Source organism: Micromys minutus (assembly GCF_963924665.1).
Source record: "Micromys minutus genome assembly, chromosome: 29".
NCBI classification, from domain to species: domain Eukaryota; kingdom Metazoa; phylum Chordata; class Mammalia; order Rodentia; family Muridae; genus Micromys; species Micromys minutus.
The window spans coordinates 20,883,031-20,902,386 of record NC_137964.1 but is presented as its reverse complement, the minus strand read 5'-3'; the positions used below and the strand labels follow the sequence as shown (position 1 = coordinate 20,902,386).

Here is a 19,356-nt window from a genome sequence, read left to right as displayed (position 1 = left end):
CACCACCACCATCACCACCACCGCCACCATCACCACATCACCATCATTACTAAAATCAACAACAACAATAACAACAACAACCCACCAACATCATCATGATCAAGTCAGGGTCCCATGTAGCCCAGGTATATATCCCTAGGTAGCTGAAAATGGCCTTAATCTCTTGATGCCTATCCTTTTGTCTCCCAAGTGCTGAGATGACAGACATGCTCCACCATCGAAGACTGGCATCCTGCTAGGGACCAGACTCAGGGTTTCACGTATGCCAATCAAGCACCCTATCAATCAAACTCTACCCCCAGACCTCCACTTGACTCTGTTCTTTGTTATAAGAATGACCCACAAATCAAACACTGTTCTTTTGTCCAGTGTCTTGTGTCTCTGTGAAGCATCAGCTGTCAGAGGGAACCCATCCACGAGCTGTCCTGTCACAATGCTAAGTGACTGCAGACAAAGCACTCCCAGGGACCGTATCCGATGCCAACGACCCCACAAGGTGGCTTCTCACACACAGGAAGTCCCCATTGATTTCCTCTTTACATTTTGAAATTGAACCTGATGTGATTGTATTCCACATTGGTATTCCAGTGGAGACTGAGGTCATCTGGCATCTTATTACCATGGTAGGACAATTGGTCCTACCTTGGAGACAAAGATTACTTGCCTAGAAGCCACCAACATTTACTGACCAAAGTTTAATTTAAAGAAACAAACCTCATCAAAATAGTGGGCTAAGAAAATTCCCTGTGCTCCTGCTGTGAAGGTGGCCCCAATGTAAATGCCTTGAGATTGCAGGTGAAGAAAGCTGGCCACCCTCATGCCTCTAGTCTTTACACTCAGAAGGTAATAGAAAGGGTCAGGGGTTCAAAACCATCGCTGAATACATAGAGAGTTTGAGACCAGCTGCGGTTATGTGAAACTCTGTCTCAATAATAGTAACCCAGTCCTTGGCACTCAGTAGGTCCAAATGAGAAGTGAGTATCTCTTCATTTAAAATGATATCTAGAAGGTGAATTCAACTATAGTCACCAACTGTATCTCCTCAAGTATCTGGCTTCTTTCAGCACACTTTGAACTTGGCTATTGCTTTTCAATGAGTTACTAGTTTGGTCCTGTTCTAAACGGTCACAGTTTGTTTATCTACTCACCATTAATGGACTTTGGTTAGCTCCTCTAAAGAACTAATAAGGAAAAGGGGCAAAGGAAAATTTACAGAGATAGAAAGAGACCCATGGTTGCTTAACGTTGGGGTAGAAACAAGGATTCAGAGCATGTAGACAGAAGGGGATTGCATCATTAAAATGTTATAAAACTGCAGTCATGCCAGGGATGGTAGTTCATGACTGCATTCCCCTATATCTGGGAGGTAAAGACAGAAGAAAAGAGTTCAAAGTCAGCGTGGGCTATTTAGTGAGTTCCAGGTTAGACTGGTCTATATAGTTTCAGGCTAGCTCAGGCTATATAGTAATAGTCTACCTTGAAAAGAAGGAAGTAATGAAGGAAGAAAAAAAGGAAGGAAGGAAAGAAGCAAGGAAGGAAGGAAGGAGAGAAGGAAAAAAGGACCTCTGCTTTTCTCTGCCACCCCCTTAGTTAAACTGAATAATCCATTGATTTCCACACACTGGCTCACTGACTGCAGACTTGAAATGGGCTAGTGTCATACCACATGATTTAAGTCAGAATGGGAAATAAGGCTCTCAGCAGGAATCTAAAGCCCCACCCCTTCAGCACCAACTTCCTGACAAACAAAGCACAGGTGTCACCCAGAGCATCCTTGGACCAGATGGTACCCATCCGATGAAAGAGTCCTCTACAAACAACTCCTCAGACCCCATCCATGCCAGGAATAAAAAAAAAGGTCAGAGTATGCCACCAGGGTGTGGTTTCCAGAACTCTGGGGCAGTCTCGTACTTTCCATAGTAGGACTGTGGACAAGCTTCCTCTCTCAGTGGATCACATAACATTTCTTTGGTTTTACTCCTCGGCATCCCTTTGAACCACTGTGGTCTTCCAAGTGTATCCCCAGGTCTTCCAGAAACAAAATACTTGAATGTGTCAATGGCTCCATCCAGAGGAGCTCACTGGGATACTGGGTCGGGAGTTGTGGGGGGGGGGGGTTGATGCTCACAGTGAGGGTTGCCATATCACAAGGTACACTGAGCCCTGAAGGGACCCAAAGGCATCTGGGTCTGGCTGTGGTAAAGCAGTGCTCTCTCTCTGAGAGAGAGCTGGGCTTCTCAGAAGGAATGCAGGGTACGTCTTTCTCCACAACAGATGCATATTAGGACCAACACACATCAGGACTGCGTTTATCAGGCCACACGCATCAAGACCACACACAACAGGACCAACACACATCAGGACCACACACAAAAGAACCAACACAAATCAGGGCCAACACACATCAGGACCACACACATCAGAACCACATACAACAGGACCACATACATCAGGACCAATACACATTAGGACCACATATATAAGGGCCAACCTATATCAGAACCAACACACATCAAGACCACACACATCAGGACCAGCAGGCAAAAATTCATGATTGCCAGCAAACAAAGAAAGCATCCACTTCCACTTTGCAGCAAGCTCACACAGACCACATAATAGCTACAGATAAGAAGCCAATTTGAGAATAAAGCCTTAGCTCTGTAGAAAGACTCATAGGGAGACACATAGGCAGGGACTGGAGGAAAGGACACAGAATCCCTGTTCTCTGGAGGATGCAACAGGAAGATTTTGAGCTCATAACCACCTTAGGATACAGGGTGAGAACTTGTCTCAAAGATCCAAAGACATGCCTCAGCCAGTGAGGTACTTGGTATAAAATGCAATTACCTGGGTTTGAGCCCCAGGATTCACTTAAAATGAGCCAGGTGTGGTGACATGTGCTTACAATCCCAGAGCTAGGTTCAAGGAGAAGGGTAGATTCTTAGAGTCTATCTGCTGGTCAGCTTAGTTTATTTGGTGAACATAAGGCTTCTGAATGATTGTGGCTGAGGACATGCACACATCTGTTCATTCACATGCGGCCTTATCCCTCCCTCACACACTTTCTAAAGATACAACGAGAAAATAGAAGGAAAACAGAGAAAAGGGAACCAATAAACATAAGTGTAAGTCTAGGCACTGATAATTGGTCTATTAGGACATGAATGCATGCACGTGTTGATAGAAGCATCAAGTTCAAAAGCTCACGGGAAGACACACAGCAGCAGACAGTCTCCTGGGTGTCATGCTGCCTATAACAGAGGCTGCAGGAGCTTTGAGTAAGACAGACACCGGAGAGTGTCACCTTGTTCTGGTAGAGGGCCTGGTCATCTGGTGTTCTGTAACATTATTAACTCCAGAGCGACCAGTGTCAGCCGTGAGCCACGGCATGGAAGTGCCCCTGAGAACTTATGAGGAGTCACATAACACAGTTATGGTTGATATTAAGTTATCATTTATGCTGTATTTCCCATAGGACAAAAAAAGGTATTTCTTTTTTTTTGTTTAAGGCTCCCTGGAGACCCTGTGAGCCCACAATAGCAGCTTCTGCCCGAGCATAGTAAATCACCACTGTTACCCACGGAAAAGTGATACTAAATAATTTAACTCTAAATATAGTTCCCTGCTTGGAAATGGGAGAGATTAAACAACAAATATATAGGTGTAATAAAAAAAAGGCAACACATGGGTAAATTAAGGCACGAGCTATAGGGTGGCATTGAGGGACTGTCAGGGAGTGGTTACCACAGCAACCTGGTTATCTTCATAGACAGTTGAACGTTAGAATTCCCATTAATAGAGGAAGCCATGTGCATGAGCTCCTGTTGTCTCTTTGCCTAGTCTGTCTCTTAAAGGCCAATGTAGAAATGCTTGCATCTGCGGGGACAACATAAAGGGCTGTGGTGACTAAATCTAAGGCCCTGTTCATTACTGCACCCCAAGTGTCAAGTGTCCCCTTCCCAAAGGGCATCTACTAAGCACAGGTCTTTCCAGGAGTGGTGTGACAACATTGCATCTCTTGGCACAGACATGGTATAGCTTCTCCTCAGTGGACACCTGCATACAGAGCTCCGCTCACAGGTTAGGGCTGGGAAAACAGCTCACTCAGGAAAGCGCTCATCCCCAGAACATAAGAACCTGAGATTGATCCCCAGAACCTATGCAAACGATACGAGGTGCATGCTGGGAGGTAGAATCACGTGTTTCCCTGAAACAAACTGGTCAGTAAACCTAGCCCACTGGGTGACCCAGGTTCCAATGAGAGATTATATCTAAGGGGGGGGGGGAGAAGGAAAGGTAGAAGGCCAATGGAGATGGAAAGATGGTTCAGATATCCCTTACTGCTAGGACCCAGATTCAATTCCTAATACCCACCTAGTGACTAACTACTGTCTGTAACCCCCATTTCTGGTGATCTAACACTCTCTTTTGGTCTTTGGAGGCATACATACATATGTTCAGGAAGCACTCATGGATATAATTTAGAAGATATGGAAATGGGGCCCTGAGGAATGATACCTAGGGTTAACCTCTAACCTCGACCCATACACATGTGCATGCACCTAACATACATGAACATATACCTACATGTCAGTCTATAGACATATATGAACACACAATTTGAATAAGACTCTCAGTTGGGAAAATGCCATCAGATGTTTACCATTTCAGAGATACTGAAGTACCCCCATTCCAGAAAGGGTCCTTTTCAGCTATAGGCGTGGGGTGGGGAGGAGCCCCTCTAGAGATGCCAGGATGCAGGTGGAAGGTAGGAACAAGTGGGCCCCTTGTAAATCTCTATATAGTCCCCAGATGAAATTGTGGTTTCCTGAGCATCAAATTTTGGTGTCCCAATCCTATCTGCTCAGAAGCATGTACACACTTATGTGAAAGGACTGTGATGCTTGGACAAGGGAGTGGCACTGTTGGGAGGTGTGGCCTTGTTGGAGTGGGTGTATCGCTGTGGGGGCGGGGCTTTAAGACCCTAGCCACCTGGAAGCTAATATTCTGCTAGCAGCCTTCAGATGAAGATGTAGAGCTCTCAGCTCCTCCTGCACCATGTCCTCCTGGATGCTGCCATGTTCCCACCTTAGTGATAATGTTCACAGCGGTAAAACCCTAAGAGAAGGACATTGTAGAGAGATTGCCATGCCCTGTTCCCAACCTATAACCTCAGCTCCCTGCTTTAAACCAAAAGTAGTCTTTAGGGTGTGGCTGGATATTTCATCTGCACCATTTTAGGGTGGAGAGGGTGGGCATAATGGAGCCAATCATTCAGGACTTAATTCTTCCTTGTGTTGTGTTGTGGTTTTCTTTCTTTCTTCCATTTTTTTATAATTCCTTTGTTTTGTCCATTGCCCCAGAGTATGAATATCTTTCAGGGTTCTCCAGGTGGTTGTGGTCACACCCTGACAACATAAGGGATGGAAACTGACCCCCCTTACAGCCTCACCACTCTATGTTTGAGCAGTTTAATGGGTACATTATAGAGTCTTTCACTTTGTGTGAAATTAGCTCCTCCCCTTTGAATGCTACAATTGACATCACTTAAAACAAAATGAGCAAAATACTGAAACCTCAAAAAAAAAAAAAAAAAAAAAAAAAAAAAAAAAGTCAGGCTCTCTCTGACCTTCCCTAATCTTGGGCTCTTAAATCACTCCCAACCTTCTATGAAAATCCCCAGGCATTTTGTGGGGAAGAGTGTGACACAGATATCCCATTTGTGGGTGAGCATCCCACTGACAAACACTCTCTGCATTTTGACCATTTTCGAGTTTCTCCATTAGCTACCTCCCACCGAACAAGGAGAGTCTTCTGACAGGGAACTGAGAGCTACATTAACCCAGAAGATATGAATCTAAAGAGTTATTTGATACTCCATCCGTTTAGCAGAATACCGGTAGTACGTGCACCTCTGGGGCCCTGAGCTCCCCCAGTGCTGCCATTTTAAAGCATACCTTCAAGGATTTTTGATTGTATTCATAGAACACGCTGGTCATCTCCAATACCCAGCTGTTGACTTTTCTAATCAAGCGTGTCTTCTACAGTCACCTCAACTCATACAGCGTAACGCTTTCAAGACCTGCCCAACTGCATCCCATAATCCAGTCATGTCTTTTCTCTACAGAATCGTATTTCACCTTCTGGATATACCACAGTTTACCTCATCTTTGAGCTTTATTACTGAGTGACTCCCAGCTGTGGGTTAGCATTGTGCCGGGCTCTATGCACATGCACCTGCATTGTGGGTACTTGTTCTCTGTTTTCCTGGGCATCTGTTTAATAGAGGAGGTGTTGACCCCAATTGTCAGCCTGTGTCTACATCATTTTTTCTTTCACTTTTTATACCAACGTGATTGGTCCCCAGCTGTTTCTGGTCCTCAATACTTTATATATTTCTTCTTCCATTTCTTAAGGTTCCTATCTCCCAGGGCTCTTTATTCTTCGAGAATGGTTTTGATTCCTGTCGAAGTAAATCTAGCAAGTGATTCTTTTTTATCTCTTGACACCCTCTTGACCTCCAGCAGTTCTCTTCTTCCTGCAGGCTTGACGTGTCTTTGTGACATGGTGCTCAGTTTGAATCAAGAACACTGGCAGACTCTGAGCTGTTTCATGTGGGAATTTCTGATGTTTTTTTTGGGGGTGGTCTGTCCTTACTCCTTTCCGGCCGTTTATAATTCTCCTACTTTTGCTTGTAGGAACAACGCTCCTGACATGTTCTGTGTCCTGCTCTGCTCCTTTTTTATAAAGACACAACTAAGATTGGCTGGCTCCTGTCCTCTGTATGCTTACTTTTGAGAACATTCCCCGAGTTTTGAGTTCAGTGCGGATGTGCGTTTCTATGGGAACATGTGACGAGTGCTGGGGATGGTGACTGGCAGGCCAGAACACTCTCCTCATCTAACAGTTCACTGAAACTCCCACCAACTTCCATCATTGTAAATTACTGAGATGTTTGCTGGTCACCCATGTTGTTCTTGTTTGTGGGGCTGAACTGTGTGATTCCGAATTGGCCTGTCATTTAGATTCTGACTCTCCTTGGCTGCCTGGCATAGCCAAGTCATTCTTTTCTGACAGGGAGAGAGAATGGAGGTTGGCAGAAGCTTCCAGGAAGGTCACTTTAAAAAAAAAAAAGGCTGTGCCAGCTAAGGAGATCCTTTCCTGTCACTTTTACTTGATCTGCTATGCTGATGCAATGTTTGGCTCTCCTGCAGGTATCTTAAACTATGAGGAGATAAGCCACCGCTTCTCAACCTGGGGGTTGCAACCCCTTCGGGGTCGAATGACCCTGTCACAGTGATTGCTTAAGACCATCAGAGAACACAGATATTTACCACAGGATTCATGACAGTAGCAAAATCAAAGTTATGAAGTAGAGACCATTTGAAATGTAAATAAATAAAATAACCAGTAAAAACTAAAGAAGAAAGACCATCAGAAAACACAGATTCATGACAGTAGCAAAATTGCAGTTATGAAGTAGCAACAAAATAGATTTATGTTGGAGTCGGCACAACAGGAAGAACTGTATTAATGGGCCACAGTGTTAGGAAGGTTGAGAACCACTGATATAGACCATGAGTTAACATGGAATGGGGGTATTGTAGGTGCCTGAGAGCCCAGCAGTATCAGGAGCCTAGTGTCTGTCCTGGCTGGCTTTCTTCATTCATTACTTTTGTATGTGCCTAGGAAATGAGTCTATCTTACTCAAGCCATTCTTACTAGGTTTAAGAAAAATTAGCAATCTTCCCTAATAGTTCTTGCTATTTTCTCTTGACAACTTGACACAAACCTAGAGTCACCTTGGAAGAGGGAAACTCCAGGGGAAAATTACATTAATCAAATTGGCTGGTGGGCATGCCTGGGAGGGATTATATCCATTGATGATTCATGTAGGGTATTCCAGGCCACTGTGGGCAGCACCATTCTCTAGGCAGGTGTGTTCTAGGCTCTATAAGAAAGCTAGCTAGCTGCCCTAATCTAGAGAATGAACCAGCCAGCAGCATACACCATGATTTACACTTCGTGTTCCTGCTTCAGTTCCTCCCCTGGCTTCCCTCAATGATGAACTGTGACCTGGGACATATAAGCCAAATAAACCTTTTCCTGCTCAATTTGCTTTTGGTTATAACATTTATCACAGAAAACTAGAACATCAATCTTAACAAATGGTTTGATATGTGCCTGTCAGGCATCACAGCTATCTGTATCTAAACTACAAATTAAATATCAATTATCTCCTTTTTTGCAGCTCATTCTATTACTTCGAATATATTTGTTTTAAGATGAAACACATTACCTACAGTAAGTGGAAAATCACCATTGCATGGAATAAGGAGAGGCTCATTATGAGCAAGATTGGATTCTTGTAATGCCTGCCTGCCTGCCTACAAGACACTGTCAAAAAAATCAAAGCCTCAAAGACAAGAAAGCTAGCCGAGCATGAGCCAAAGCATGAGGCACCTCTTCCAGGCTACACTGTGCTGGGGTACTCAGAAGTAGACAGGTTGGTATCATTCCGGTTCATTTAAACATAAGTCTGTGTGCCAAGAACATCATTTGCAGATCCACCGTGGGAACCTCTGGGAAACCCCCATCCATGAACACATTTTACCCATTGGGCTTTGTACATATTTACCTAAGTTGGTGCCCTAGCCAGCAAGATTCTGAAAAATGCAGGCTGGGATCTAGGGGCAAAGAGCAATTAGCTGTTCTGTTGTGGGTTCTGGATCTGTGAAGGCAAATAAAAGCAGATTTGATCACCAAGATAACAGCATTAAGATTGAGACTCTTGGCAAACAAACTTCTTCAAACAAGGAATATGAACTTGAAGGTGATAAGAGATCTTCACTGACTCCCGCTGAGTTCATCGCTGATATGAAAGTGGCTCCTTACCCATGAAATTGCACCTGTCACAGCTACTTCACTTCATTAAGGCAGCTTCCTGATCCAGGCAAGATTATCAGCAACACACAATCTAGGACTCTCCAGCTAATGAAGACCGCCTCTTCTGAGTTCCCACAGCTGAGCTCAGAGTTTTAAGATAATGGAGAAATGGCCAGAGAGAAGAAAGGATTTATAAAGCAAAACATCCCCTCCCCAAAGCCAAAGCTACCAACGTTATCAAAGCATCAACTCAATGAAACATTTTCCAATTATCCTCGAGAAGAAAGGGACCTTGCCTCGCTTCAACATCACCTGAAATACAGGACCAAGGTTTCCCTTTATTCCACTCAGGGAAGATAGGAATAGAAAATGAAAAGTTTTGAAGTGGGTCAGGGATAGCTATTGAAGATGCTAATAAATATGCAGTACCTAATGAAAACATCTATTTTCATTCTGTACATTTTTAAAGTAGAAAACAGATACAGGGTGGGGGAAAAATCCACCCAAATGTCTTGCTACAAAAAAATGAATTTAGATTCAGCCTCTCCTGGCATCGAAGCTCTGCCTGTAGGAATTCCAGGTGTCAATCTTCTCTGGAGAGTTCTTCTGGGAGAGCATCTGCTCAGATGAAGGTCTTCTATGTTTCTCTTGAGTCGACTTCTTTGGACTCATAAGCCCTAGACCACTCTATAAATACATGTTTAGACTTGTATCTTGATCTGTCTGTTAACAGAGGCAGTCTCATCCTAGACTTCACTAATCAAGCAACTACAGGTGTCCTCCTGCACACCAGGTGCTTGCTTGGAAGCTGCAGATGCAGCTGCAAGCAAGACATGATCCTGACACAAAAGGAACTTCCGGTCTAAACTCTAATGAAGCTCATTCCGCCAGCCTGTGGGACCCTACATTTTGTCTGTGTCCTATAGGAGGTCCACATGATCACATTGCACAAGCATGTCCCTTGCATGTGGTGGACATGTGTTTGATATACTGTGTTCCTCACATTTTAAATAAAATACTGCACAGGCTCTTGTGGATATCCATGTCCATTATCTGTCCACATAAATATGGACCAAGCAGGTGTCTTAGTCAGGGTTTCTATTCCTGCACAAAACATCATGACCAAGAAGCAAGTTGGGGAGGAAAAGGTTTATTCAGTTTACACTTCCACATTGCTCTTTATCACCAAAGGAAGTTAGGACTGGAACTCAAGCAGGTGAGGAAGCAGGAGCTGATGCAGAGGCCATGGAGGGATGTTGCTTACTGGCTTGCTTCCCCTGTCTTGCTCAGCTTGCTTTCTTGTAGAACCCAGGTCTACCAGCCCAGGGATGGCACCACCCACTATGGGCTGGGCCCTCCTCCCTTGATCACTAATTAAGAAAATGTCTTACAGCTGGATCTCAAGGGGGCATTTCCTTAACTGAGGCTCCTTTCTCTGTGATAACTCCAGCTTGGGTCAAGTTGACTCAAAACCAGTCAGTACATCATGGTACAAAACAAGTGCTTCAAATAGGTCACATCATGATGCTATATCCTTCAGGAAAAAAATCCCTGGGTAGTCTATCTAGGTTTTTTTAATTAAAAGAGACATTGGCAGAGGTGCAGGACATGAGCTGACTACTCCATACATCAGATTGCTTAGAGATGGTCTGGAGAGCCCAACTGGAAGGGTTGGGTTGTCAGAGCAAGAGCAGAACATCTTGTTCACTGAAGTGAGGGGATTCTCTCAGTATCTCTACTCTTCCCTTTTGTGTCTGGAATGAACACAGCCAATTGTTACTGAGGCAGTTCAAATCCCTTTACATCCATGGACAACATCACTGCTTATCAACGAGTCATGGCAAACAGCAAACACTAGCCCAGGAGAAATAGGAGCACATTAGCCAGACCCCAGATAAATTCACCCCATTTGTCTCTCCTCTTGTGCTAGAGAATAAAAGCGATCATCCAGCACAGCATCTAGGCATCCATTCTTCCGTCATTCATTCAAGGGTTCACTCATTTATCTATTCATATATCTGTCCCTCCTACCATCTGTTTATCTGTCTTATCTATCTATCTAACATTCATTCTTCCTTTCACTTGATCATCCACCAATCCATCCATCCATCCATTCATCCATCTAGCAATTCAAACTTCATACCCACTATCACTATCTGTTCTTGTAAGCATCTAGCAGTTGCTTCTCATGTCAATTGGATACCTGACTGCAACATCATCTTTTATGAGGATGTTACTCATTTGGCAAATTGGATCTCTCTCCTGGGCACAGTGGGCTGAGATCATGAGAAACCAACAAGTTCCTCTGTAGGAGCCGTTCCTACCACAGGAACATCCACAGCAGAGCTTGAACACTGACTTCTTCTTTTCCTCTCATTCTTTTGCAGTCAGAAGAAAAGGGGAGGCACAGATGAAAGCTGCTGTAGGTGACCCAGATTCTGGAGAGGGATTGATGCCAAGCCATCTCTGAATTGGTTTCAAGTGCTTTTGGTAATGAACTAAGGGAGTGGGGGCTAAAACAAAGCAATAGCCCACTCCATATTGTAGGAAATGTATTCTCCAAACAGCTGAGTTTTGGGATTGAGAACTGCATTCCAGGAACAATGTACTACCTTCCTCAATTCATCCTTTGCTTTTTTTTTTTTTTTTTTTTTTTTTTTGGCTCAGTTTTTTTTTCCAGTAATATAAAGAGCCAGAAGAAACCTAAAGTGACAAGGAAAATGTATGTGACCAGACTAGGAATTCTCCGAGGTTCCGGGAGAGAGGAATAAATCAAGAACTCCTAAGTCTCCAAGCCGTCCCTTGCCCAGCTGTGAATTGCTGGTTTCTAATTTGGTGACTATCAGAAGCAGATCTGGGTCTTAATTTTTCCCCGGGGTGATTCACGATCGCCTGTAATTCCACAGCAGGCGGCCCACTGTCCCATCAGAAAGTGTGCCCTGCACAAATACAATCCCATGCATCATGCTGACATCAGCACTGTAAAGGTGGGCTGCACCCTGCCTGAAAAAGAGAAACGCTCCTGTGTTTGAGGCATGTGGAAATTCTCACAATGTGAGAGATAACCTGCAATTCTGGCACCACTGATGAGAATCAGAAAGAAGTGACAACTGCCTGTACTGTTGTTGGATGCCACCTCATGAAGAGGTCTTTGCAGATGAGAGAGCCTCTGTGGTCCTGTGTGGGTCCACTGTGAATGGTGCTGGGAGACTCTGCCCATTTTAACTAGAGCCATTAGTGACAGATAGCACAATCCCAAATACAACTTGCAGTAGAGTCTGTTAACAAACCTAGGAGCAACAGGAAGCCACCGAGGCAGAGAGTCTGAACACAGCACCGGCCAGGTGGGACTTACCCCTTATCTGAACCAGCAGATTTCTTCTGACAAACGATGACCGCTGGGGCGTACTTCCCAGTGTACTCCGTGCTCTGCTTGACATCCCAGACGGAAGAGCTGCTGGCTCTCACCCCAACAATGCTCACTCCTTTCTTAACCTTGGCCCTGTTGGAGACAGGAAGTGCATGTCTGAGATAGCCCTGGGGAAAATCCCGGGGCAGTAGTGGTGCCCGGGACACAGTGAGCCTTTGCACACTGTAACCTTGCAGTTAGGAGCTCACAGGGAATCAGGTTTAAACACAGATTTGTAACCACATTTCTTAGCCATCTGTCATAGTCCCCCCACCTCACCCCACATCCCAGTTATCCCCACTTTTACAGAAGGAGCTGGTAAATCGTGCTTGCCTTCAGCAAACATCTGTTACATACAGAAATATAATGTCTCTATTAGTTAAAAGGCAACACATAAAACGACAACCATAAAACCTACCTGAAATCCCTTATAGTGAGTGCTTAGAAAATGGAAGTAAGCTAAAAAAAAAAAAAAAAAAAAAAATACAGGGAAAGGGTTCCAAGCAGCCAGCATATGAACAGCAAGGACTACATCTGACTTTCCCAGCAGTGTCTGAGTTCCACCCAGGAGAACTGAAGCCCAGACAGGTGAGAGGAGAGACCCAGCACATAGTCACTGGGCTGAGTAGGGCTATCCTACTTCTGTTTCTGTTTCTTCCGGGCATTCTCATTATCTTATTTACCATAACCAGAGCCTGCATCATCATCACTACCACCATCACCACCACAAACCTCTCTTCAACATCACCATAACAGCCACCACCACCACCACCACCCTCATCACTATAACCATCTTTTTCATCAGCACCACTATCTCTATTTTCTCAACATCTTCCTCCTCCTCTGCACTGTGGATTACTTACCATCAACAGGATGCTATTCGAAATTCATTGTAGTTCTATATCATTTCATCCTCAAATAATCTGCGAGGCCATTTGTAAATCTTGTTTCTCTCACATCCCCAGAGAAGAGGAACAGGCCCTGAGCTGCAGGTAGTGAAAGAACTCTGGACAGCTGGAGTGTGGCAGGCATGGCTCTGGCAAGCCTTGACCTTCTCCCCCATTCCCTCGGCCTTGCTTAAAAACCATGAACTAAAGCTAGCCACCAAGGTCTGATTCCTTATTTGGCCACTTCCTCTTCCTGAGCCTGACTGCTAAGGTCAGGCTATCAAAGTATTGAAGTACAGCAATCAGAAGCCACCTTTACCCCTCCTAATTAACATGCCCAGTTAAAATTAAATACTGCCTCCTAACACAGGATGTCCCCATACCCATTTCACTTTTATAAACTGCCATTTGCCTATGGGCCATGTCTGTCTCCTCTCTATCCAGAGGCAGTCCTTTGTCCTCTAGGGACAAATACCCCTCCTTCCTCTCCCTCATTCCCTTCCCCGTTCCCTCTTCCTCTATTTCCTGTGTTTGTCTCTTATTCCCTGTTCTTTGTCTCTCAGGGGCAAATACATCTTCTTTGTGCTGAGAACTTGGTCATGGGGTGTCTTGGACAGATACTTTTCTTTCAGGTAGGACAACACTCTGGGCTCTCCCTGCATCCCTGTGAACTCCTGCTGCTAGAGCTGATAAACTGATCATGTTCACCTTCTCTGCTACTCAGTGCTGGTTGGTTTCTTTCATGCTACCCAATATCAGCTCAGGATTCAAACAAGGACACATTCCCCAAGGCTGTCCATTTTCCACCTGACATTCCATTTGCCATCTCTCCCTCTCATCTTCATTCATTATGGAAGGGAATCACATGGTCCCACAGGCTTTGTTGCAAAGTACAAACACCCCCTGCCCTTACACGGAAGCAGGATGCTGGAGGAAGATGAGAGGTCCTCTATGCATGCAGGTCCTCGTTTCTTTCTAAGAAATTTCAAAAGAAAGAAAGCTTCCGTGCGACAGGAAGTCTGTGGCAAAAGGGCAACACAGTGATTTTCACAGTTTGATTTACAAACTGCCTCATAGATGTGAAGAATTCGTGTTTCCCACTGTGCCTTCCCTTTCTTATTCCTTGGGGAGAATATAAAGAGCTTAGAAGGAAAAGTACCAAGGGATGCCTGGTGGCTTTGCTTCTGTGGGGGAAGAGGGGGGATAGTGATACTAGCAGCAGTCTGTGTCACGTGCTCTGTGTTAAATTCATGTGATCAGAAGAGGAGTTCCCCCCCCCCACCCCAGTTCCTGTCCTGCACCTCTGAAATCTTCATTGTTAGAGGCAATGCAACACTTTGAGGAATGGTGCTTTTACTGCTGTGAACAGACACCATGAACAAGACAAGTATTAGAAAAGGGTAACATTTAATTGGGGCTGGCTTACATGTCCAGTATCATCAAGGTGGGAGCATGGCAGCATCCAGGCTGGTTCAGTGTAGGCAGAGCTGAAAGTTCTACACCCTTATCTGAAGGCTGCTTAGAAGACCGGTTTCCAGGCACTTCTAAACATCCTGCAGCTAATGTGCCCTTACCTTTGCTCCCAGTTCAACATCTCTAAATCTGCCCTCAACTTAATTGCCTGGTTACCTTTTCCTTGCTCAGTATCCTAAATCTGCCCTTAGTTTAGTTGCATTGCTAATCTCCAGTTTGCTACCCTAGACCCAGTCGAGGAGGTGGCCAATGACTACTGCACCATGATCTCATGTTTGGTGGGTTTCTCTACCTCCAAAGCATGGTAAATCTCCTTTTCTCTGCCTCTTCCACCCAGCCATTAGCCACTAGAATCTTTATTGATCGATCAAAAACCAACTGGGAAATAGGACCTTCAGTGTTCACAAGCAGATTCCAGATCAAAGCAATGGAACCACCCCCTATAGTCCTAGGTTATAACACTAACAGTTTTAGAAATGGATTGTAGGGTCTAGCAGGCATTGTGTCCATGGAGGAAAATGAACATGCTTTGTGGGAATTTTAGTCTTCTGGTGTTGGGATGGGACCCAGGACCTTACACACGCTTGACAAGCATCCTATCACCAGGTGACACCCCCAGCCCATGTAGTATTTCAAATAACTGCTACACTAGCACATGATTCCCATGCATCATTTATAAAGGTGAGGTTTTATGCCCAAGCCTCAAGTCTAGCTGGCCTGCATACCCAGGAGAATCTTCTGGGGAAAAAAAAAAAAAGTCTTGGCTTTCACTTTGTTCAAACTTAACTAAATTATAGGCTGTCAGGCATGCTGGTAAAGTGGCTGTGGAGATGGTCCAGCCTAGAATGTGCTTGCTGAGCAAGCATGAGTTTGATCCACAACACCTATGTAAAAGCTGGGAGCAGAACCGCTTCTAATCCCAATGCTTGGGAAGCAGAGACAGGAAGATCTTAGTGGCTTGCTTGCCAGCTATTCTAGCTAGATCAGTGAGTGCCAGATCTCTGTGAGAGAGCCTACTTCAAAATTAAGGTGACATAGTTAAACCCCCGAAATCAGCCTTTGGCCTTCACATGTACCTGTGTGGTGCTGCACACTTGAGGAGATCTGCTGGTGTAAGACTTCATTCACCATGGACAGCTATTCTTCTGAGATATGTTAGAATGGATTATAGAGGCTGTTCCAATTACCATGCACGGGAATTTTATTGAATCAAATTTGCTTTAAATAAATAGGTCATCAGCCTGGCTTTGGCAATCTCTTATTCTCTGGACAGTTCTGGTACATAGGCCTTAGCTGATATGTAATAGGCTGATATTTTACTAAGATTTTAATTCTAAGTAGGTCATTTAGAATTTAGATGATGTTTCTTAGCAAGTGGTTTTTCAAATGAATGGGGTTATTTATTTAGTCCTTAAATTACCTGACGTTTTCTCTAGCTACAGTGGTCTTAAAAAGGAATTTCTAAGATTTACCACCAAACACGGAACTTCTTTCATGAGTAGAAGACTCTGCAGAGAAAACACACACACACACACACACACACACACACACACACACACACACACACACAGCCTGTGCAGCGGACATGGAATGGAAAAGAGATGTTTGCCTGGTGGAGGCCCAAGTCCTGTGTGAGCATCACATACAAACATCTGCAAAGTTGGCCGCCTGCTCCTTGGAGATGGATCTGAGGTGTTTACAGAACATGGCCAGTTTGCATTAATCATTCTGAAACATTCCCTTTCAGATTTACAAGTGGCAGCCTGTGGAAGCCCATGGCAGGCAGTTCTTAGAACCTGTGGAGACTGGCTTCACTGGGTCTGAACCAAATATTCGTTCCTTCTTTGTTTATGACAAGCGGGTTCCTTATAGTCATTAATGGAAGTTTATAACCCACTTGTGGTTCCATAAATACAGGTTACCCTGACAGCCTCATTACCAGAGATAAACACAGCACTTGATTTCCGAAGACACTTTATTGTAGATTTACATTTAATAACACATCAACTATGGTGAGAGCAGGAAAGCCATAATTTTCCCCAGAGTATGCCCATGCAGTGTAGGCTGATACAGACAGAACCTGCTTGGGGTGAGAGAACTCTGTGCTGTTAAAACATAATACAGCAAGCTGTAAAGACTAGATACGGGTGTTATGTGTGATGTTTGTATTTTGTATATAGCATATGCACAATGTATACCCACACTGCCCCAATCACAGGATTCAGGAACTTAACTGAAATAACCAGAAATAGCTGGCAGCCTGGATGCTGAACACAGGGCATGTTGAGGATGTTTATGCCTCTACCTGCTCCTCCATGCCCTAGCCTCTGACTCTGGATAACTGCTTAAGCAATCTTCCCTCTGGCAAAGATGATCTTAATCCCAGATCATACGTTCAGGTTGTCTGTCCACTACCTTTTGGAAGAGGTTGACAATCAACCCAAGCCATGTGTCTTAGTCAGGGTTTCATTGCTATGAAGAGATACCATGACCAAATCAACTCTTAGCAAGGAAAACGTTTAATTAGGGTTGGCTTACAGTTTCAGAGTGCAGTCTATTATCATCATGGCGGGAAGCATGGCAGTGTGCAGGAAGACATGATGCTGGAGGAACCAAGAGTTCTACACATTCATCTTAAGGCAGCCAGGAAGTTATACCCACTGGGTGTAACTTGAGCATTTAAGACCTCAGAGCCTGAAGTTCACAATGACATAGTTCCTCTAACAAGGACATACCTCTACAGTGCCTTCACTATGTGCAGGTATTCAAACACGTGAGTCTATGAGGACCATACTTATTTAAACCACCACACCAACCTACCCAAAAGCCCTATCCTAGGAATTTACCACACACTGAACCCTAATAACCTTTCTCTTTTTTCCTTTCCCTCCCACCTTGCTTCTTTCTCTCTAGCCCGATATTAATGTATACAAGTTGTGTGTTTATTTGCATATGCAAATGAACATTTAGCCTCAACATATGTAAATGATCCAGTCCATTGAGGTCAACACATGTAAATAGTCCTCAAGTATTAACATGTACAAACTGTAGCAGTTGTCCCTTGTATTAACATATGCAAATGACCCTGTAGCAATGACATAGGCAAATGATCTCTTAGCTCTACCATATGCAACAGGCCTGGGGCATTAACATATGCAAATAACCCCAGCATTAATGTGTGCAAATTATCCCCCAGCACTAGTGTGTACAAATGGCCCCTGTCATTCACATATACAAATTCACCTGACATTAACTTATGCAAATATTTCTGAATCTAGCTCTCTCTGGCTGTTCTTTTAGACTCTGAAATAGCCACCACCCTCCCATTTGGTACCTTTTGAACTAGACTAGAGGTGACTCATCTGCCATAAGGCTGACTGAGGTGCTGTCAGGGGCCCCTAAAAGAGGCTCACTTTGGAAAAAGTCATTACTCTTCTCTGATGGAGCAGCTCACAGCAGGCCTTGGTGGTAGGTGGCTCTGATCATGGTCCTGGTGCAGCCCCTCTGTCCTGAGCACCCCAGCCAGTGGGAAGAATGAAGGGTGAAGAATGGAGCAGGGCAGGTGGCAATACAAACTTGGGTACACCCACAGTCTATGGAAGGCACTTACTGTCTTGGCCACATATGGTTACAGGCACAAAGGCTTCTGGGAAGCCAGTCGCCACCAGTGATACTCAAGGAGAGTTGGGCCTGTAGATGGCTTGCATTCCTGCCTCAGTTAAATGTGTCCTGCATCCTAGAGACCTTGGACAGAGCTAAATTCCCCTGCACCACTGCACAGAGACCCACTACAGAGAAACCCCACCTGAACAGTCACCAGTAAACACCCCATGCAGACACATTTATGAATGGTTTGACACATGGATTATTAAGAGTGCCTGTGTGCTCAATAAAAGAGGTACAAAAAAAATGGAAGTTAGAAGTGATGGGAGAGAAATAAATTGGGCTCAAAAGGAGAAATTTGAATATTTTTTGTTCCTTGGGAGATTTATTTAAAGTTTCTGAGTGAAGATATTTGTTGCGGAGGAGGAGAAAGAAGAAACTTAAGAGAAAAGCAAGACAAGAGGGGGAGAGGCATAGGCTTGGGAGAGAGCATTTGGGAGTTCAAAGTAAGAGAGGAAAACCTTGGGTGGCCTGTAAGTATGGTGGATGTGCCCAAAGGAATGTTCTAGAACCGGAAAGTAACACTGGCCATTTGGCTCTTACACAGTCCACAATCCACTCTGGGATTCTCAGGAACCTGAGAATGGAAGAAAGAAATGGGCTTCCAAGCAGCTTCCGGTTCAAGAGGGAACATTTGCTGGGAGCATCCTTTCCTGAATCTGGAAGGATCAAACGTTTTTCCCAGAGCCTCATCTCTCAGGACACCAAGCCCTACTAAGCTCCAGCCAGCTTCACCCACAGCTGCATGCGGCTCTTTCTGTCTGCAGAGTGGCAGAGAGACTACTCACCAGTGGACACCGAACATAGGCTGTACCAGGCCTCCTGGTCAATACAGGAGAGCATACATTTATCCCTCAGTTCAAAGACCAGTAGATATGGTGCTGGGTTTTGGAAATGTTTCCCATCCCTTGTTTTCTCTCATTAGCTGTGGCTAAGAATAAAATCATTTCCATCTTCTGTGGGTATGCCAGCCAGGTACCCCACTGGTGATATTCTGTTTCTAATTTCTAAGTAATCTTGACCGCATGACTTCCTGCC

The 19,356-nt window shown here is 44.5% G+C and overlaps 1 protein-coding gene across 1 annotated transcript in view; it reads right to left on the bottom strand.

Annotated features, from left to right (window-relative positions):
• Positions 1 to 19,356, bottom strand: part of TMEM132D (transmembrane protein 132D) — a gene marked incomplete at both ends in the record, with an annotated part of 594,183 nt that overhangs the window by 311,600 nt on the left and 263,227 nt on the right. The window contains one exon of the mRNA XM_080941251.1: positions 12,242 to 12,388. Coding sequence (XP_080797377.1) covers positions 12,242 to 12,388 — 147 coding nt within the window. The remainder of the gene's footprint in view (positions 1 to 12,241; positions 12,389 to 19,356) is intronic.